This window comes from Pipra filicauda, unplaced genomic scaffold, assembly GCF_003945595.2.
Source record: "Pipra filicauda isolate LSUMZ 115617 unplaced genomic scaffold, ASM394559v2 scaffold147_size4022426_pilon, whole genome shotgun sequence".
Lineage (NCBI taxonomy): Eukaryota > Metazoa > Chordata > Aves > Passeriformes > Pipridae > Pipra > Pipra filicauda.
Genome location: NW_024103962.1, coordinates 3053294 through 3076812, shown reverse-complemented (window position 1 = coordinate 3076812; position 23519 = coordinate 3053294). Strand labels below are relative to the sequence as shown.

At 35.1% G+C, this 23519-nt stretch overlaps 1 protein-coding gene across 3 annotated transcripts in view; it reads right to left on the bottom strand.

Moving 5' to 3' along the window:
* USH2A (usherin) overlaps nucleotides 1-23519 on the bottom strand; it is a 378126-nt gene that overhangs the window by 243664 nt on the left and 110943 nt on the right. For all 3 annotated transcript variants that reach the window (XR_005562590.1, XM_039378797.1, XM_039378798.1), the window contains exon 22: nucleotides 886-1016. Coding sequence is in view for 2 of the 3 variants with exons in the window: in XM_039378797.1 (XP_039234731.1) it covers nucleotides 886-1016 (131 nt within the window). In the remaining variant the exon portion in view is untranslated. The remainder of the gene's footprint in view (nucleotides 1-885; nucleotides 1017-23519) is intronic.

Genomic DNA, 23519 nt, shown 5'->3' with positions numbered 1-23519 from the left:
TGGACTATGGCGAGCTCAGGAGGCAAAGGTTAACAGTGGGTTGGCGCATCTCTAAATCCCCACCATTTTATGCCATTAAGCATTTCTGTTCAACCCCCTGGAGCATCAGATACAATGCCAAATGCAGAATTAGACAATAAGGTGTGACAGAAGATATGGCTGATAGAGCAACCAGATCAGACCTTCTGGCGACACTGAGGTAGTAGTAACCTTACAAAAAGGATGCACATATACGATATGTAGGATACCATATTCTCGCAATATAATTAGAAAATCTGATAATTACTATCAATTTCTTGCATATTTATGAAATGTAAGTGAGTCTGTAATGTTTTTTAATTCCATGAGGAGATCCAGTTTCAGGGTGCAAAGAAAACACAAAATACCTAAACAGAAATGAAAGGAATGTGGCCTTATTTTTCATTTTGTTGATATTTCCCTTATTATTTATGTCTTTGCATAATGGCAACATGCTGATTTCAGTAGGAAAAAGTCTCAATATGGGATTCTTAAAAATTATTTACTAAAATTACATAATCTTTATTTACTAATTCAAAACCTTGTTCTGCCCACCTTTGAAATCTTGCTGCTTTAATCTGTAGTGGTGTTTGGTGGTACTGACAAAAAACCTCCAACTCATAAAAATGCAAAAACAAAGTCTTAAATTGTGGCACTCTTAACAATAAAAGAGCAAAGCTTAAGTGTTTCAGTTTTCCTCTCCCAAAATCTCTAGTTCACTGAGGGTTCCAAGAAGCAAATGAACTTTTATCAATTAAATTAAAAAAAAAAATAAAAACAAACAAACAAAAAACGAGGATAAGCATGTTAAAAGTGCTAAAATAAATGATATAAGCAATTTTTATAGGATCCTGTCTTTTGTTGTACCTGTGGATCAAAAAGAAAGTAAGGACGTCCACTCCTCAGCTGCAATGCAATGTATTCCTCCTGATTGCCAGGTGATGCAGAGAAAAAAATCAAACCATCGGGCTCCTGCGTTCTAAATTTCACTTTAATACCTGTTTCGAAAAAGCAAGCAGATGGTTAATACCAAAAGCTGTTCTTTTGCATTCTAACAAAAATTGCCAACAAAATACTGTTTTAGAAACAGCAGTAACATTGCAAACTGAATTCATGGAAGTTCTGTTCACCTAAAGCCCTTGTTAGTCATTGCAGAGAAATTTTACTAATCCTGACTGAGTCAGCCCTTGACAGAAATTTCTGTGAGCCCTTACTCATCTGTAAAAAGAAACATGCAGTTGTTCACTTATGCTGCTTAGTAACTTCTTGCTCAAGAAAATATAATTGAGATATTAGCCTACTATTCTAATAGTTGATGTTTTAAATGTGTATAGTTGACAAGTGTTGATGTTTTACATGTAAGGACACTTGTCACTTAGTGTTTCTGTCAGTAAAGTAGTAATGAGGTTTCTGCATGCAAGGATTTCTATGAATAGTAGTAGAGTTTCAGTTCCAAAATATACATATGTATGTGTTCACATGTATATTTATATATGTTCTTTTATAAGTACATATATCTAAGTGCACAAAGAACAGGAAAAGAAGTAGTTTCAACAAAAGTTGGAAAAACCGCAAGAAATAATGAATGAACTAATCTTAATTAACAACTTTTCAGATCATTATCAATAGTCCCCCATTTTTTCTGATAAAATCTCAGCTCATTAAATGTCATTTAAATGACATACAAGGAAAACAACATAGGGTTTTTTTACAACACTTTATTGTTGTCCAGTGTATAAACTTACTCAGGAACTATCTAAGGACACAAAACAATTAACAAAACAATTCATAAATTAGGTAACCAATTTCAAGAAGTATAATTATGAATTAACAAGTTTTGGAAAACCATAGTGTTTTATTACTATCTTTTTTGACTATTTTTAAGCTATCTCCTGGAATATGATCTTGCAGTAGCAAATTAGAAAATTAAAAAAACATATGACAAATTTGGCCCAGCTTTTCTAACATGCAAATCCAGATACCTCAGGCTGAGTGTATGGTGGAGCCATGCCTTTACTGCATCAAGTTTTTGCAAAGGGCAGCAATAGCAACATCCACCTATACCACACTTTCACAACATTTCTGCATAAGATGCTTTTACAAAACAGGGTAAGTTATTGGGTTTTACCGATCTCTATCAAACTATTCAGTATTTTCACTATCTTAAGTCAGGCAGAAAACAGTAAGTGACTAAAGTTTTTATTGCAGACAGCACCTATATTTAAAAAAATTAAATAATCATAATTCTGATGCACATTCTTACTAGATCACACTTGTTAATTACCTTAAGAAATATCCTTTGACCCCATTACTTAATTGCATAAATTTTTCCATGCAAATGACATAATGCAGTCACAGATATGAAACATTCTCTACACAACGAAAATAAGCCATGCTATTAAAACACCTGCAAAAAGCAGTTGCACAGAAGTAACCCACTGCAAGTAAAAAACTCGGTGTCCATACTTAAGGAAAAGCATAGCTTTGCCTGGCTCAGAAATAAAGACTTGCTGTACTTTGAGGTTCCAGTTATTTCCAGCAGCAATATCTGCTGGAGAGGCTGAGACTGATGGCCTCCAATCTCAGCAGTGGGAAGCATAGTTAATTTAACAAGTTGACAGTATTTTTATCAAGCTGCCAAAAGACATTTCTGAAGACCAGAGGATCCCTCCTCACACCTAATTCAGAAGGACAAACCTAAACAAAATAATTGAGTTTCTGAAAAAACACCATTCTTGTATAATAATTGTGTTAGAAAACATAAATTAAATGGTTCATAACAGTAATATTGGAGTAATTCTAAGAGGTTTTAAATGTTATGCAGGAGCTTACTTTTTTCTTTGTACATTGAAGAGTCCTACCTGTAGAGCTGCCACAGCTTTGTATAAATTATTAATGACTCAGGAACCATTATTTTCTTCTAAATACATTGGTCACCTATTACAAAACTGAGAAAATGACTCTGCCCCTTCAAGTTCAGGTATCTCTGGAATTGTTCACGAGATTGTAAAGTTCATATAAGCCAGCTCTAAATAAACACTTTTATACTTCAACATTAATATTTGCTTGCATTTCTAGAAGTGAGCGCAATAGGGAAACCAAATATTGAGCAAACTTGTGCTCCATAGATAATATTTTCACTGCAAGACAAAAACTTGTGAAATTAATATTTTTCACAGGAACATACTAATTAATGTTGGACCTCATGGTCAAAACAAAGCATAACCAGAAACCCATTCAGACTTGTAACAGCTACATGCATGTGATTTTTGTCTTACTGACACTGAACACTGCAAATGGATCTTACTTGACCTAAACACAGGTAGCTTTCCCTTGAAAATCTGAAGTTTCACTGAACTTGAAAACTACACTGGGTTACCAAAAAAACTTTTCCTTTATTTTGTACTGGGGGAGGGGAGAGTGAGAGATTTTGCAAGAAAGTTTCTCAAAGAAATGTCTCTATTATTTCAGTATGCACATCTAAAACCTCAATTTCAATGTTAAATATAACAGATAAATAGAAACATAAACAAAATAGTGACATTATAATTACTTCTGTAATTTGTCATATATAGAAACTGCATCTCAGCCACACTACAGACCCTACTAAATCTTGGATGGAAAACATGACCATCTGTTGGGCATAGTAGGAATGTACTTTTAATCAATTGAATCTTGAATTGTAACTCAAGAATTCACCTAACAGACCTGTCTGTGTGACAAAAATGATTGTTCCACAAGAAGTTGTTATCATTTCTGGGGTAAAAGCCAACAGGAAATTCTAGTACAAATTAAACATTAAAGTATGTCATTCAAATAAAATCTTTAATTCCATTTCAAATTATAGTTGCAATTGGAGAAGCTGTCAGAATTCCTTAAATTGAAAATAATTTATTTATTTCTGTAATTGAATTTCTTTAATTATAATAGCATTGCACAAAAAAATAATACAAGCATTGTATATAGTGGACATAAAAGACAAAAAGAAGAATACACAGTCATAAAAAGGACAAGTAAAATAAATTACTAGTATTAACATTAATACTACGTTGGATACTTTTCAAACTGTGTTAGGGCAGAATAACCTTCCGTCAGGACCTACACAGTTTCAATTTATGCAATAGCAGATTGTGATTAGATTTCTGTCCTAGTTTCAAAGATGGCACAGTCAGGTTAGTAGAGGAACGAGGATATGAAGAATTACCAATGCAGGCATTTTTAAAGGCATTCAACTGAGACACAATATCAGCAAGTTACCCTGAGAGTGACACAGTTTTGAGAGTCCCTTTTAGTAACAGGCTGATAAAACAAGTAAAATGATATACTATTACTCTAATATTAGGTGCATTTGAAAACATTTTCAAATTTCATCATCACAAACACCAGAACACAGTTTTTTGTCTAATAAAATGCATATGGGGTGATTTTTATAACTGCTGTTAGCCTCCCTCATGTAAGTTTAGCAAGTCTCAGTACTTCAGCAACATTTCAGATTCAGACTATCTGGATTCAGTTTCCTACCACAATTCAGGATGACTTGCAAGACCTGCACAAAACTATTTAACAGCCAGAAATGCTCTCTTGAGAAGCTGTGTTTCTGGCAAGTTTACAGAGCACATAGGATTATTTTGAGTTTAGAAGAAGCAATTGGCAGTCAGTGGGAAAATATTAATAAATTAGAGCAGCTGCTAGATTAGCATAACGTATACTAATAATTTATAATTATTTCAGCAATAAAATCCACTTCTAACTAATGTTAAAACAAAGAAGTTTAAAAAAAAAATCAACATTTCAAAATACAAAAACATTTACATTACTCAAAAATTTTGACTTTTTGAAATTTAAGGGAAGAAGAGTTGAGGGGAGAATGTAGGCAGAGGGTCAAGGCAATTGAAAACATCTTTTACAATAACAGCTGGGAGATTTCAGCAAAGTGACCTACTTAAAAACTAATTTTGTTCATCAATCCATCCAGTAAAAACACCTGTAAAGCACCTTTCTCTAGAACTAGATGTTCAGGGTCCAGTTCAAAACAGCGAACAAACAGAAGACTCAATAAATATACAGAAGTTGTTAAAAGTCTCAAAAGTCTCATGACCCTTCACCGAAACTTATATATAACCAGAGGAACAATTCTATCCAAAAGTGCTAAGAACAGCCAAAAAAAATGTATTTCCAACCTTGTCAGTGGTCAACAAGACTAGTGTTAATTTCATAAATAAAAAAAGAAACGTATCCAGTACCTGGAAAATCACAAAGCATTTATAGAAATGAATTTTGCATAATCTGTGAAGCACATCCATGTTCAGTGAAATTTTTCCCAGAATTGTACAGTTGTAGAAACATAATTTGCATTTCCATTCTACTTACATTGTTATATGAAATGGTGTAAATAATTATACAATTGTACATTCCAATAAAAAGAACAAAAAATGTATTGTTGACAAAGAAAGCAGTCACTTTATGCTTACTGAAAACCCTTATTTGTGCATAACACCAGCTAAAATGAACAGAAATTGTATATAAAATTTTGAATACAGCATTAGGCTCTCGGCAGTCCTTTCAGGATGATAAACATTAAGCATTTATTTAACATTAAGTCTATGTATAAATGCTTTTGCCGAATCAAAGTACATTTTCCCACAGAAATTATAAAACAAAATTTGTTTCTAACTGGGAGAGGATAGATGGAGAGTAAAACTCTGAGTTGCTATACACCTCCACTGAATTAACATTTTGTTGTTATTCTCTCTGTGAGAGCAATTCTGCATTCCTCATTTCATCACAATAGTTAAAAGAGATTTAAATGTTTTTTATATAAGAAAATGCACCTGTAGAAAAAATAAGAAGGAAGGCTTCACAAAAATGTATCAACATTCAAAGCAGTTTCATGTAATGGATAATGCAATTAGAAGAACAGAAGGAATTCAGAGGACACTTCCCTGGACATAGTCATGAATACAAGGAGTTCTTCACACTTTGTGGTGGTCTACAGGTTCCTGCATTTTGTTGAGAGAAGATGACAAGTCTTCTTCCCAAATCTCTACAAGACCTTTTGCTGTCTTTGGTACAGGCTCCATCTTTTACTGTTACCTTAATGTGTTTGGAAAATATTTTCAAAGTTCATCATCACAAACATTATGTTAGTAATTCCATCAATGAAGTAAATGCTATTAATTTTTAAGTTGCCTTAATTTTTTTAGTAGAAATTATTTAAAATATATACTTAAAATTCACATACATATATACATATATACGTGTGTGTATGTACACATTCATGCATATTTGTACACACACAGAAACTTTCCAGACTTTTCCCCAAACTGTAACTGGAGAGGAGCCCCTTTTCTTTTGTGATCATAGTAAAAGCAGGAGAAGCTAAAAATCCATTGTTTCTAAATTAGACTATACAAAAGCCCTGTATTTTGAAAAAGTCTAACTTTATTCAGAATGACACAACTTAAAGAATTTTTTAATGTACTCTTAATACCTCAAACTGCCAAAAACCCAAGTCAAACTAAAATGCTGAGCAAGCAGAAACACGGAGTATGATGGAGTGAATGAAAAGGGGAAATATGCAACACTTCTTGTGGAAACCAACTATCAGGCAAAACTCCAAATCTTCTTGATGAGAACTGACTGCTTCTTTTACACTAAAATGACAAATTTGATACCTGTTTTTTCTTATTTTCCTTGCTACCCCATTATACCCACTACTGGTAAAACAAACAGGACATTTTAGCTTTAATCTTCTTACTACATAACCCAAATAACTTCAGTCATGTTTGCATTAATGCTGCATTAATCATGTTGTTGCGTATTAATGAGTTTTCAGGCTATGCTAATTACTGTCATAGATTCTGCAGCAGCCCATTAAATATACAAATTACAGAATTAAAGAGCCAGAGCTCTTCATGATTAATCTTTAAATGGAGAAAAACTAATGATGTCTGTACAAAGTTTCTCTCCACTTTTGGCTGACTGAGCCCAATGAACAATCAATTAGAGTATCTGAAGAATAAGAATATCGCTCATACTAAAAGATTTGTTATGCTGTTATTCTATGGAGAAGACACATATTCATAAGTTTCTATCAAATGGACTTCTTTAACATATTCCAGGCTTTAAGGTCTTCTGAAGTGTTGCACGGGGTAAAAGCTAAAGGATATTCCAATCCATTATTGCATACTCATAGGTATCTGCTGGTTCTATATGAATACAGTAAATCAATCTTCCCCTTTTAGCAAGGACACAAGTCCTGCTACTCCCCAGTAGGAAAGATTTACAGCAAACCTTAGTGAAAAGAAAGCTAAGATAAGTTTAAAGTCATTTGATAAGATTTGATGTATTAGTAGCACTTTATCCCCTCACTTACAGAGTGATGCTTTGTCAGGAATAGTGCAATACCTAGTGGTTAAATCAAGAGATTCAAAATTAGGAGACCTTGAGTCTGCACTCAGCCAACAACTGAGATGTCATCTGAGAGCCATCACTTAAACCATCCTGCCTCCATATTGCTCCTTCTTGAGGAATGGTGGCCAATATAACTTGTGTAAGGTTCTCTATTGTTTAAAAAATTCTTTACTGTTTTGTCCTCCACAGCCTTAAAATACATATAAAATCAGCAAAATATTCACATGTATTCAGAAAAATTATCTAGAATAGGTATTTACTGACATCTGAGAAACATTAATATATTGAAAAGAGAGGATTAGTTTAGCCTTCTCCAAACACTGCATATTATGCAGAACATCACAAGACTTTATAAAGAGTGAATTCTCAGTCTGTATTAATATTACTCTGCACATCAATAGTTGTGGTTTAGAATTAACTGGCCATTCCAGATCTATTCTATCATTTCTTTACATCATGAAAAAATAAATAAACCATACTTTATACATTAAAGAACTTATATTTGTACAAAATAGCTTTTTAAGAAAAACAAACATGCTCAGAGCAAGATTGATCATGGCATGAGAATACTTTCATATGAAGATAAAGTGAAAAAGACTGGTTTGCTGCAGTCAGTGCAGGATATAATACAAACATAAGAAATTGTCTAGGAAAGGCAGTTAAGGAGCAGAGAAGCTTTCCAACACATGCTCAACACACAAACAAGATCATTTAAGGAAAGCAAACCAGCAGAAGTTCAAAGTGAAAATGTAGCTTTTCACAGGTACTTTACAACTTTTCAGTGAAAACAGAAACATCATTAGGACAATATTAAAAATATTGACACAAATTACCTGAGAGTTTAGCAAGACCCAAAAGGAACTGGTCAGTCTTCCTACCTAGATTTATCTAACCAAATAAATGAAGGCCTCACAAAAACACATATAAGAGATCAGTGTGAAACCATATACGAAGATGAAGCTGATGACACTATCTGTTAGCATTCTCTGTCACTAGAATCAACAGCCAGTTCTTTACACAGACTTTTAAGCAAAATTATCATTAAAGAAACTAGTATTCTGCCTCAAATTCATTTATTAGGTAAGTCTATGAACAAAATTCATAACTGCCTTCCCACTCATGTACATTGGGGAAGTATACAACAAGCATAACATTCAACCAGCATTACTTTCTCAAAGTATAGCTACCAGAGAAGAAATAATATCTGTAATCTTGAAACTCATTGAGTCAAATGCTGCTTGGAGTAAGCAGGTTTGCTTCTGTATTGCTAAATATTGAGTGGAAATATGAACAAAGAAGAAACATCAGCCCAATATTCAGCTAATGCTTTCCTTGATGTTGGTGTCCAACTTGAGCAAAATCTGAGAAAACTTCGTGCAAATATGGGGTCTCTCAAACAATTTTATTTATTCATCTTTATTTATTTCTTTTTTCATAGACTAGAGTAGTTCCACAGACTCCCATCTTAGAAAAGGAAGAAAATAGTTTCTAGGGCTAAGAATCCTTTATGAGCAATTTCATTAATTCAAAGGTTGATATTTAAAAAATGGAAACAGAGGCAAGCATTCATCTTCATTTCAGAATAAGTTCTTTAGAGAAAGAACTGTATTCTGTTACCCGTATGTGAATTAGTGCATAAAAAAGGTCATCTTATGCAACAAGGGTAAGGTGGGAGAGGCTTCTAGGTGTTAATGCAATGCAAATCATAATTTCTAGAAATATGATGACAAGAAGAATCACTTCAAAGATTTACAACAGTGCAATCTATAAAAGGTCAACATCACAGTGAAATCAGAAATGAGCTGGAGGTCAGCAGTTGTAAATAGCACTTCAATTATAAGCCTTTAGTTAGTATTTCCAGCAGTAGCACAAATGTAACACTGCACAGATAGTAATTTAACTGATCGAGGGAAAAGAGTAAGACTAGAACTGAGTAAAATGCAAATATATCAAAATTAAAGTCAGTGTAATGATCTGAAACACAGCAGATTTAGACACTCATGCATTAGCCAAGGCAGAATCCCGTAACACAGGATCTCAGAAGCTGAAAGCACAATAAGGTGGAAATCCTGCATCCAGTGAAGAGGGTTATTGATCAGTCAGTGTACATATGGAACAGAAGAATAACTAAAATAAGCTAATAAGTGTCTTGAGGAATACTACAGGACAAAAATGGAAATGTAACAAGGAGGAAAAAAAAACCAAAAACCTTGCAGACAGAAATACAACACCACAGAGCAAACACTCAGCAAAAAGCATAGTTTAAAGTTACAAACTCAGCAACAAATGCTACTCACGGTATAACTGGAAAAAAAAAAGCTAACAATATATTCCAGTTAATGCACAGATTTAAGGTAGATTGCAAAAAACCTGCCAAATTAAGAATTAACTGAAAGGAATATGTAATATTTTCATCTAGTAGTTTTTGTGGCAATATTTCCCTTGACTATTCTTGAAATAATAACATTTTCCAAAGGAAGCCGAAAGCTGGTTTTATTTGTAGGAACTAAGTTCACAAAAGGATTTCAATGGAATGATCAGGTGCAAGCTTTATGCATAAATAAGCGACTGTGAAGGTTCACTCATTGCCTTCGAAGTTATTTGACACCTAAGGGAACTACATCTTGAAGGTGCTGCAGGTCCTGCTTCGAAAGAGTTAATAATATTCCATCACATTTTGTTCTGTTATCCCTGTTCCTCTGTACCTAGGAACTTCACACTCTGTGAACTAAGTGCTTTATGGGGTTTGGCATGAAATGTTTACTGAAAATATATCCAAACACTCTGTAGCAATTGCACAAAACATTTTACTTTAAATATGATGCAGAGCTACCAAAACACCGTCTTCAAAACCACAATTTCAGTTCCAGTGAAAGCACAGCCCTTATAGATCACGATAGAACAGAAATGGAAGTTCAGCCCAACCTCTCTTGCACTGGACATGTAGATGATGGCATTTTTCACTCTGGGATACAGATACTAAGTGAAATCAGTTTATTCAAAACGTAGTCCTGAAGCATGCTAACAAGGTACATCTGTTCCTTTTTACCGTAAACTCCTTTTCATTTTACTGTTAGGTCCTTGCCTACATTACTAGTCTCTATCAGCAGTTAATTACATCTCAATATGAACTTCAGAATAGATCAGAGTCTGTATCTACTTATCTTAATCAGGAAAAAGACCTAGTGACTTCAACGAGTAACCTACCTGATGCAGAGTTTATTTTACACTTATTTCAAATTGTTTGAATTCATGAGACAAATGCAAAACAAATTCTAAAGCAGAAGGCTCCTAAAAGGTGATCTACACAAAAAGTAAGAGAGGTAGGTTGGAAAACTGTTATCAAATTCAAGTCTCAAATGCAGGAAATTCTACTGAAGAAGGATATGCAAGGGAAGCTGCAACTGAAAAAAAGTGAGAAAAAGCCAAAGGTATGCAATTTAGCTTTCCAATCCTTTGTTTATCACAGTTTTGTGGACCATTGCAGTCGGTGCCACTTCATGAAGTGTCACTGAATAGTGGATTTGGTACTATTTGTAGTTGTTAGAGCTGTACTTTGAACTGGTTTTAGGTTATGATTTTTATTTTTGCCTTGATTGGTTTATATCTATGTCATTGACTGGTGAGATTTGCATTTTGTACTAATACAGTTCTGCTCACTGCCAGTGCAATTCCACCCTCAACTTGGTCCAAATATTTGTGCAATTTTTTGCCCTTCTTCTCTACCCTTCTCTGCCCCTATCTATCCTTCTCTTTGCCCTTCTTCTACCTTCTCTGACCTTCTCTTTTGCCCTGCTCCTTTTTCCTTCTTCCTCATTCATCTCCACCCATTTCTTCACTGTTCTGTCCCCTGTCTGCCCAGCTCTGTCTGCCTGTCTTTGACCTTCTTCAATCTTCTCCAACCTTCTCCATTAGCTGTAATCCCAAAAGACGGCCTCGGACCTGCTGTCTTTAAATGACCATGTCAAGGCATGAAAGTCAACAGGATAAAGCCAACATTTTGGGTCTGTTACTGTAAAGGTTAACTCCTATGCACTACCTAGAATAGAAACAGAGGTAAGTGCTGCACGAGAAGCTAAGAAATCTAGCAACTTTCTCTTAGAAACTACTTTAGCATATGTACGATCCCTGCTTATTCTCCCTAATGTTTCGAAGTGCACAGAAGGAAACAGTTGTCACAATCCCTGGACTGATTTTGAAAATAGAATTGGGGAGAGAGGGGAGAACCACCTGTAGTAGTTGTAGTAGCAGCATCAGTTGCTGTTACCATTTCCTTTTCTTTGTCAGAAGGCCATGGCCCAATATATGGCCCAATAACTGAACAGAGGATTTCATGTTATTTATCATATGTTAACGCCATATTCACCAAATTCACCAACATTGTATAGAAGCTGCTCTGCCAAGCTTCTATACAAAGTGTGCCACAGAAAACACGACCCAGTGCAGTAAGCCAGCTGTGGAGGTTGTGTTATCAATTTGTAGTCTGGCTTATTCCCAAGAATCTGCACTCACTGTAAGCATTAAACACACACAGAAGCATAAAACAAAAGTAGCATGGCAATGAAATCACATTTATCTATAGCAGAATATTCTCACAGTATGAAATACTTTTGGAGTGATAAATACAACTCAAACCCTCCCTCTTCTCTGGTTTTTAAGAAAGCAGTACTGTGGTATGTGGTGGACAGGGAAAAACTCCTATACCACACCCAGCAATACAGCTAATGTGACCTAGACACCTCGCAGGGGACAGATAGGACCAGGTATTACATCCTGTGTGCAGCCACCTACCTGGACAACTAGGATGTTACATGGTGATGCTGGTAGAAATGGAACACAGGTAATACCTTCCTCCTACCCAGGTGGGCTAGCTGCTCCACAGCCGAGCACTTGAGCTGAGATTTTCACTGCATGCCCAGATGCAAATAAAAGAGTGGTAAGCCAAGAGATACACAGCGCCAGCAGTGGTATCTGCTGGTGTTTCAGTGCTTTTCCATGTACAGTAAGGAGTTCATCATTTTCCCATGACTCTAATCAGTACTCAGAGGAAACTAAGTCTACCTCTAAATTCTGAACCACATCTATTGGTACAAGCAGTGGAAAAGGCAATCCAGAAATAAGCATGAACAAAGACATTGCAATGGTATGAACAGCCATGTAACTCAACCTGTAGGGACTTAACATAGGGCACAATTTACAAAAAATTTCAACCTGAGGTAAGCAAGAAATTAAGGAATATAGAAAACTATAATGAAATGAATTGATATAGCATATAACATTTACTAATTCTGTTTGTCCAATGTAAGTTAAATTGCAGCACTAAACAAGGAATGAATTAAACTGCCCAAACACAAGGATTAAAAAAATAACTAATTTCGATAAAATTTCCCTTCTCTGCCTTCTGTGTATGTGTAGTTGATCCTGTCTTATGCTTGGACTGTAAAGTCCTTAGGGCAGACATTGTCAACTTCTTGTTCCCAATACAAAACAGACGTGTAAAGATTTAACATTCAAGTTATTTTATTAATCTTAATAAAAAGAGATAAGGCCAATACTGAAAAGACTTTCTTTTCATTTCTTTCACATAGCATGATGTCACTTAACCTCCATATATTGTGATATTTTCAGGCAGTTATTGATTGAGCCTATGTCATCTTTTCAGAATTTTAATTCCTTACGGGATTCTTGAATTAAAGAACACTTTGCTATAGACTGCCTTTGTGTTGATTTTTACATTACTGCTTAGAACTTGAGTGATTACAGAATACGTGACTAATTCAGAGTTACAGCAATAAGGAAATTCTCCTCTTTTGCAAAATTCACTGATAATTTTTTTCTTTCTTCTCCCTCTCTCTTTCAAATTATGAGACTTTCTGCAACAGAGAAAATCATGATTTATTACAACACTGTAATAGATTAAATCAGAAAGTGGGTGATTGGACATACAATACTACTAAGAAGTATAAGACTTTATATTCTTTTGTTTCCAGTGTGATCAGTTTTGTATGTTTACCACTTGCAATGCCTCATAGAAAGACATCCATATTAAAAAAAAAATAGGAGCAACAATCCTTGCCCATGTGCAGTAACGATGGCTCCAAATCACTTTTTTTCCTGCCTGAGGATTCAGATGACAGCCAGTTTGTTTAACTCCCACCGACTATTTTAAAGTTTTGCTTGCAGTGCTGGAGCACTATAAGGGAAATGGCAAAAAATTACCTCATCCTTAACAATGCAAAAAAACATATTTACAGATGCACTTAAAAACCCAAAATTAAAAAAAAAAAATTAAACTAAACAGTCTCTAAAAGGGTGAACTGTGTCACTGTAGTAGCAAGGCATGCCTAGCATACAATGGCATATGTATGTTACTCTCCTCCATAGAGGAAAGCTGGCCAAAGGATCTTGAACAGCATGTGGCCCTCGGCTGTGTCGGAGCAGGAACACTGCCACTGCATCAGGCAGGTGACAGCAGGGCTTCCAGGCACAGGGACCGGCGGGTAATCCGGATCCTAAACTGCTGTAGAAAGGGTGTATCGCACTATCAAGGCTGAAGCCTTACACCCAGCTCAGCCCTGCCCCACAGTAAGAGCTCTGGGCAGAGACTGGCTGGGAGCTATCAGCAAATTTCCTCCCGTAACGTGCAGTAGCAATCCTGAGGCTCTTGCGTGTAGAAAGATTTCAATCGGTGTTTTATAAAGTCAGAAGAACCGTGCATTTCTGTCTTAAAGCAGCTCGAGCACTGGCCATTTCTCAGGCTGGCTACAGTTGGTGGTCACTTTGCAATTCTGCAGAAGTACCGTGTTGCCCTGATTTCCACCTCTGACATTTCCCTGGCCCTTTCCTGCCTATGTGAAAAGCGGAAGGTCTGGCATAAAACCAATTATGCAGTCTTTGCTTCACCCAGGATTCCCATTCAGCTCGTTTTTCCTCCTTAGTGCATGCAGTTCAGTAGCATAACCAAGTTTACATAGACATATCCTAATTTTTTGGAAATTAATGATGCTAACATGACAATTTAACATGAGTTTGGAATAAGCAGCTGAAATTGGCATATTTCAATCACTGAATTAAAACAATTTGGGAGAGAAAAAATATAAAACAGATGAAAGATATATTAAAGAATACTAAAGGAGGAAATTAAATGGGAGAAACACCTAAATATGAAAGCTGGAGTACAGAGGCAGTGTTTTTATAACAAACTTCATCTTCTAAAAATAATGAACAAAACCTCTAAAACATAATAAATAAATGTGCAAATTTTTTGTAAAGGAACTCACTCTGAATAGTGCCAAAACTGCAGAAAGGATGACTCTCATCCCAAGATAATTCTCTTCTCCTTCTACAAGTCTTCCCAATAGTAGACATTCTCAAAAACACTTATTCCCCACACCCCCTTGAATCTTCCCAACAAAGTTTCACCCTGGTACTGCAATTCACTTCATAATTTTTTTCTGGCTCAAAAGATATGACCTGGGATAGTTGTACCTGCCAGTCCAGCCTTCGTTTTGTTCATCCAATTATGAATGTTGATGGGAACAAAGACTGTAATTTGTGTAAATAGATTCCCCCTCCTCTCTCCCTGTCTCTGCAGCAAGATACTGAACAACTTGAAAATGCATAAAATAAAATCCCCCAAGGACTAAAACTCCACTTCAAAATTCCCACTGTTTACTACAAAACTAATGCATTCTGCTAGTGGTGACCACTCTACTGGTGAACTTTCATTTCTAGTAAATCAAGAAACTTTTAAAGTAAACCAGAATAAAAGAGTACTATTAATTAAAAAGCTGGGGGAAGAAAAAAAGTCCATATAAAAATGTGATACTACTTATTATTGAAACATTTTTTTTTTACTTGGGAGAAACCCTGAGGACACACTCCATTCCAAGAATCAGTTGTTACAACTCTAATCACCTTAGAATAACACTAATCCAAATTTAAGCATGTAAGTATGATCAGAACAAAGAATTTTAAATGGAGATTCTTAGATGTGTATTGCAGAAAGCACTGGGAGAATTTTGAATCATAATGGTTTGGGTTGGAAGGGACCTTCTAAGGCCACAAAGTCAAACCCCTCCTGCAATGAGAAGGGACATCTTCAACTGGATCAGGTTGCTTAGAGCTACGTCCAAACCGATCTTGAATACTTCCAGGGACGGGACATCTACAACTCTGAGCAATCTGCTCCAGTGTTTCACCACCCTCATTGTAAAAAACTTTCTTATAACTAGCCTAAATCTACCCTTTTTTAGTTAAAAAACATTACCCCTTGTCCTATATATAGACCAAGGAAAAGTGAAGCTGCATAGCAGAAAATTTACAAATCTTGAGTTATTGCAGCCAACATATTTTTCAGGGAACAGTCTTGTTTTATAATCTAAATCATAATCACAGCGAGAAAATAATCACTTCTTAACAAGATAAAGATAGGACTTTAACAGCAGCACAAGGTAACAGGTTAGTTTAATAAATAGGATGGTGCAAAACCATAGAGTGCTATATAAGTAATGATCAATGTTTAAAATCAATGCTCTTGCAAACTGAAGCCAATGCAAAGGGGCTAGCACCAGGGTAAGGTGATCCGGTTGATGTATTTTGGATCTGCTGAAATAAATCCATTTACAGGAGCATTTGCAGGATGACTAAGTTAAAAGAGCACTGCAACAGTCAGGCCTGGCTAAGGGAACGCCTCCTCCTACTGTCAATATTTCAAACTGATAAAGAGCTGACTGAGTGCAATCAGTGCTGTGATGAATAAAAGAAAGCTTGGGACCATTAACATTAATGGGACTTGTGTGACTAAATGCTCATATATTGTTCTGAAAATTCACCCGATAGACCAAGAGAATTTTTTTGCTTACGCTTCCCCTTTTTCCTCCAGATTACATATGATCAGTTTAAAAATATACTGCAACATAGTAAAAACATCTAAAATAACTTCATATTATTAACATCCCATGAGTCAAACAAAAAGAAATGAAAGAATGACAGAGCTCACTCTGGCTACCTGGAAAACTTGAGAAAATAGAAATGCCAGCTTTATAAGCACAGATAAAATTGGCTGATCTAATATCTTCAGGCAGAGTGCCTTAGCCTTGGGGCACGATGACAAAGACTCTAGCACCTGCCATCTACAATGCATACTAGGGAATGGTTAATACACTGGCAGTCTGTGAAACCTGGTTGAACTCTTGTGGGAAGACAGAAATTCAGATCAGCAAGTATAGTCCTAAGATCATATATATCCAGGATATGACCTGGTTCAATAGTTTTAATTTGAAATGTGGTAATTTGTTTTTCTTATCATCAGTATTAAATACCTATCATATAAGCAGTGCTGTACCATAGGTAGATGATATCTTTTATCTCAATCCCCTCTCGAAATCTAAAAAATACCATGTCGTTCAATGGGGGTCCAAGGGAACACATTTAGAGTTAGGGTTGTTCAGGAGAACATTTCATATTAGTATATATTTATAGCATAACTGGGCAACATTTTGTTCATTATTAGTATTTTGTCCATACAGCTACTTAATACAAAAAGTTTCAAAAAAGAATCTGATACAAGATTTACAGTTGAGTTAAACACCAGTCTGAAGTCACTGCTATAAGATAAATATTTAAAGCTTTTATACTGTGTTTTAGATTTGGCAGAGTACTCCAAACTAAGGTGCAATAGCATAGAGAGAAAATGTTGAGCAGGACAAAAAATTCTCCTGATGGGGAAAGAGACCTCTGTCTGGCACGTTCCCCAGTCACAGAAGGAGAAAAAAAAAAGAACAGACAAAAGACAAGTAAATGTCATTTATGACTTCAAGGCTTATCACAGTTCCAAGGAATTTAACTTTTTTTTTCTCCACAGAGGAGAAAAAATCCCCATAATTTTATCCAACATAAAATTAGCTGTCCCAGCATTGAGTCATTTTTATTTTTAGTTCTTAGCCATGCCAGGGATTATATTTATTTTAGTACCTACATTATTTTAAAAGCAAATGCTATACTGGAATATGCTCCTATCATTAGAGATATCTTCCATCATTTAGAAATAAAAAATTCACATGTGTATATCTGCTCCTTCACTCTGAACACCTCAGTCCTAAAATGGGATCACGATAAGGCTTAAGGTAAAATTTTCAAGCCTCCCGATCAGTCCCAACCTCTACTCACCATCTCATTTATTCTTTGACCAACAGACTGAAAAAAATAGTGTATGTGACAAAACAACAATGCTGGGATTAAGCCAACCATAGTACTGACTACTTGCATAATTAAATCCATTAGTAATATGAAACAAGAAAAAATATAGAATGCTGACAGAAGAATTTTGAAATTACAAACAAAGAATGGTTCTTAAAACCAAAATAGAGTAAATATGAAAAAATAAAATGCCTTTTCAGTAGACAAAGAAAGAAAAACCAAATTATTTCAAAATAACAATTTACAGGTCTTTACAGATAATGAAATCACAAAATGTGGTGACTGGAAAGAACATTGCTGTGTTTAATTATCAGTTCTACTGTATCATCAACTTCTTCATGAACACAGCTAAAAACACCAAGTTCCAGCCATTTTAGCACTGGCTGGCAGAGACAGCAGCCTACAAAAACCTGCTACATTCCACCTGTGACTAGCAAGGAGATTATGACACTGCTTGTCAGGAATGCACCTGGTCACAACAACTCTCACCTTCATGATCTTAAGCAAGAACAGGTTGCAATATTTTAGCTTACATACCAAAAACAAAAATGGGGGAAAAAAGGAAAAAAAAAATTGAGAATGCAGCAGCTTTATTTACACTCTGCCACAAACACATTATCTCACTGGCTCTGCTCACTACAGGGGCTCTCCATAGAATATTAGGTCAAATGTAAGGTCCCAATATTAATCTTCATGGCCATCCATGGAGGTGGCTCAAGATATCTCAAGAGTGCCCTTTTCATTATGTTGGTGACCTCTCTCAACAACTGCTGTTAGTTTCAAGGCTCACCAGAGCAAGACTGAACTGCCTTTGCAAGAAGGATAGAGGCCCTGGAACTCATTAGAGGAGCAGATCAAAAATGACCACAAATTTCACATCTTCCTAAAGACAGTTTAAACCCGTATCTAGTCAGGCTTTCCAAAGTCATACATTAAAACAAAAGAGAGGAGGCAAAAAAAAAAAAAAAAAAGAGAAGAATGTTAAGCCAGAGGTAAAAAAGAAGTAGGTAAATGAGGAGTGAGAAAAAACCAATGAGAACAACTTGTTTTGGAAGATATTCAAGGTACCACCGGCAAATTACGATTAAGATCCAATATTTCAATTATCATTCTTACCTAACACATTGATATGAATATTGGTTAAAAAAATTGCACTAAATGCACACATTGGTTAAAAAAAAGAATAAGAATTTCAGATTTTTTTCCATCCACAAATGGAAGAAGTTTGCAACTCTGAATTCACAGTATAAGACAGAATGAAGTAAACAACCCATGAACTAAACCTTCCTCCCAAAAATGTCCAATATTAGTAGCAAATTAAAAAAAAATTAAAATGCCAGACTTTTCCCACTAAGTAAAACTGATCTCAAAAGGACCATCTGCAGATATTAAAGAAAATAAAATCAGGTTGCTGATCTAAAATTAGTTAAAATTGAAAAAACTGCATGGGTTGTAAAAAATAATCTGTTTTCAATTTCTAAGGAAGATTTTGAAGTCAAATCTTTTGGATTTCCAATTTTTTTTTTTTACTTTGCTTGCAAGATCTTAATACAATTCTAAATTCTGTATATTTTAAAACCAAATAAACTGTAGTAAAATCCAATACAGTTAAGGCCAGTCTAGGCAGCAATAGTTGGTGATTACCAGATCAAAGGCCTTACTTAAATCAATAAAGATAGCTCCTGTACATTGATTACCATCCAATACCATAAAAATATAATTGCTTACCTTGAGAGGAGCAGTACAAGTGAAACGAAAAGATCATAATAGGTCAATAATTATTTAAATTAAACTTACATCTTCCTTCATCCGATGGACCAACCCTAGCACATACCGAAATGGTGGTGATTTACCAGTTTAAACAGACATATTAAGATGTCAGCAAAGGGCTTAGCTGTAATTGGGTCAGCAATTTTAAGCAGTCAAGGTTCCAGGTTGTCAGCGTCTCCATTTATGCTCCCAATTAATCTTAAGGTATTATGGATCTTAAGTCAGTAGGCACAGATCTAACTACTTTCAGTCAAATCTCATTTTGGGTATATACAGAGATAGAGTATAGTTACTTTTTGAGATCTTTCTACAGTACAGTATATAATTCTCTAGAATAGCTTTAAATTAAAAAAAAAAAAGTCATGCAACAATTTGCTATCAAGATCAATAAATTCTTCACTAATTTAGGATATATATTTCTGCCACTGTATTAAAGGGTCTTTATACCAGAGCAATACTACTTGGCAGGTTTGTGTTTTCATTCTAATGGTTATGCTAACAGTTGCTTTCTGAATTCTCAGTTACTATACTGCACGATAACTTAGCAGTTATTTGAAGTTAAAATTCTGTCCATCTACATTTTCCACTTTCTACTAGGGATAGTCTATCAAGTACAGCACATTTCATGGAAAGTATGAACCTATTGAGGAAAAGATAGAGATCCCATAAGTGCATTCTCATGTAATTCTGTAGAAGGATCTTAAAAAAAATAAATAATTTTACAATTATTTGTGTTCATAGTTGAAAAATATAGCAATGTATAGCCCCAAAAACCAAGGAAGTGGATTACACTTTACAAGTCAAAATAACAAGCAAGATAGAAGCAATATTTAATTAAATGTATGTTTTACTCTTAAGTTCAATCTTTTTTTAATAATATACATTTACTGAAAAAAGATATTAGCACATAATGTGTGAGAAAGCATGTCATTCTAGTGTCAACAGTATTGTGTGGTGTTTCCTATGACAAAGCTCACTATAATCTCCGGAAACTCTGTACATATATAAAATAACTAAAAAGGATTTAGCCAAATTAAAATGTTTCAACTTCAACACGGTGCATAATTTGTTTCTAAAACATACTTTTGTAAGTAAAAGAAAAAGAAAATCTTTTCTAACCATATTTTCTTCTTGCCAAATACTTTTTCATTAATAATTTGAACAATTAATTTACATCGCTCTCGTAATCTTAAATAACAAAAGGATTTAAGGTTTTTTGTTCCTTCTTTCTATGTATCAGAGATGTGAATTTGTTAGAGTGTGATTATCCCAAGGTAAAAAAAAAAAAGTAGAAGTCTAAATTTATCAACGTCATGAAGTAGCTCTTTGCAGGATGGTTAGGTAGACAATGGTAGTGAAATTCTCAAAGAAAAATCACATTTGCATGGAGACTTTGCGTCTTCGAAATGTAGGGGCTAAGAAGGCTTTTGTGTGAAATTGGTCCTGGACACCAAATTTTGATGGTTTGCTAAACACTAAAAAGGCCTTTTTAACTTTCTACTACTTTGTGACAGGCAATATGAAAAAAAAGGAGACAACACCATGAAGAACACAGAAGGAAGACAATCAAAGGCATTATAATGGTAAAACCATGAAAGAAAAAGAATGGGTGGAAGGGGAAAAAGCAAGAAACAATTCATGGATAGTGCCAAAACTGTGGGAAAAATATGAAAAAGCAAAAGAAATTTAAAAAAAACCCAAACCAAACCAACCAACCAACCAACCAAAAAACAACCAAAAAACCCCAGAAAAAAACAGGGTAGGGAGGGGTAAATAGAAAATCAGGAGAACCTATAAGCACTACTAAGAACTCTCCTTACAAACCCAACTGAAAACACATGTTGCTGTAAACACACAGTATAACAGAAAAGTATTTACTCCACCCTTCACATACAGATGTTCATCTAATGCAGCAATGTCTCTTATAGTTCAGATCAGAGAGAGATTTCATGAATATTAAAGATTTCTACCCATTGACATCTGTATTCATCAGCAATGTTCCAAATGATGGATATGTCTGGGATTCTCCTATGACACTGGAATTTTTCTTTTAATTACTGTTCAGAATAACTATTTAGGCCACACTAAGTCTATAAAAGTAAACACACAAAATTTAGGAAATGCAAAACCAAAATTGTCCACAAAAAATTAACGCATACCCAAATAGAGAATGAATAATGATATAGTCTACAATTATACAAACACACATTTCCCATAAGATATCTGCCTCAAGGATTTTATGATGTTCAGCAACTAAAACAGAATTCATGTAGCAAATAAGGATTTTGTGCACAGAAGCCTGTCTTTTTTGATGTAGTGCTCTGTGGATGTTTAATGAAAGAGGAAGGGGGTATGAAAAGTGAACGACTAGCATAGTTCAATGTCACTCTGGAGAAATCTGTCCTGACCTCTGCCACAAAATTCTTATTCAATATGAGGTAAATCACTTAAGTCAAACTTTTCAGAGTTATCCACTCTTCATTCTCTTTAGTGCTTGCATTTACACAACTCCACGGGAGATCTGTGAAAGTGTTAAGTGGTCCTAATTGAAAAGGGGTTGGCGGCATGAACTACTCTGAAAACCCAGGTCCCACCTATGTAGAACCAAGCACTCAAAATTAGCATTCACTCCTCTTTTTTCTTTACCCAAGGTCCCTATTCATAAAATGAAACTAGTACTGTAAATGTTGTACTAGTGAATATCAATGATTACTAAGTATTCAGGTACTTCAGTGAAAATAGAACAGGAAAAAAGAAAATCTGCATATTCTGTGATATACTTAAGAATACATAAGTACAGTCAGACAGACATAAAGCCATATACACAACAGAAAGAATTTTTAAAAGGTAACAGCTGGTCCATACCATACACAGAACGTATGGAAAGACAATTTTAATCAACTGGTTACATGTCATCATAACGCATAAATACAACACAGTTATATTAAGTTCATGCTGCTTATTTTATCTCCATTTCCAGAGCTCTAGGTGCTTAATTTTGCAAACTTAATTTTTTCTATATGTATTAGTGCAGACAGTTGGGTTTTTTCCTCTAAATTACCAGAGTCTAATCCTGAATGATAGTTTTTCCATAATGGAATTATTCAGTCTATGATCTGATTGATTTTAGACCTTAAATACTGAATCTTAACACACGTAAATTTTTAATCCTTTAATTTCTCTATTCTGCCTGTAATTGATAAGGACAGTCGTACTTAGACAAGGTCTTAATTTAATCACCCTGAAAATCAATTAGAAGGTGAAAAGCTTCCTTATGTTATTATTATGAAAATTTCTTGATCAAATTCACAATGCAATCATAATCAATGCATGACACCTCACACACTTTAGTCAATACATAATTCAGTATTTACATCTTCACCCTTTAATAACAATATGGGAAGGAATTTGTATCTTAAAAGCAGAAATAATTTAAAGGCTCAGTATTAGTCAAACACGTCTGAAGCCATTGGACTAAATAACCCATTATAAAAATGATGTAAATAAGGGCCAAACATGTACCAGAAAGCATTAATTTCACTTCAAGTATCTCTCCAGTACAGTGGCAAATATCTCTTTGCTGCAACCTTGTTGAAAACTCTCCATAGAATCAGAAGGAAAATTTTGGCCCACTATTAAGCAAGAGAGGTGAATTAGTCACCAACAATGGGGAAAAGGCAGAAGTTCTCAACACTTTCTTCACCCCTCTCTCTCTTTACCGGCACCGTTGGATCCTAGGCCTTGGGAACAAAAATCAAGCTTGATGCAAACACAGACCCACTGTCAGTAAAGGAAGAATTTGTATGTGAACAGGAGCTTGGCCTCTACAAATCAATGGGACTTGATAATATCCACTTGAGGGTGTTATGAGAGCTCATTGACATTGCTGCAAGGCCAGTCTCCACAGTCTTGGAGAAGTCGTGGAGATCAGGGGACACCCCAGAAGACTGGAAAAAGGCTAATGTCACTCCCATCTACGAGAAGGGTTTAAAGGATGATCAAGGAAATTATAGGCCCATCACTCTTTATTCCCTGGGAAAGTTACAGAGTGAATCTTCCTGCAGGCTGCCACAAGTACAGATGAAGCACATGACTGGGGAAAGCCAGCATGGATTCAC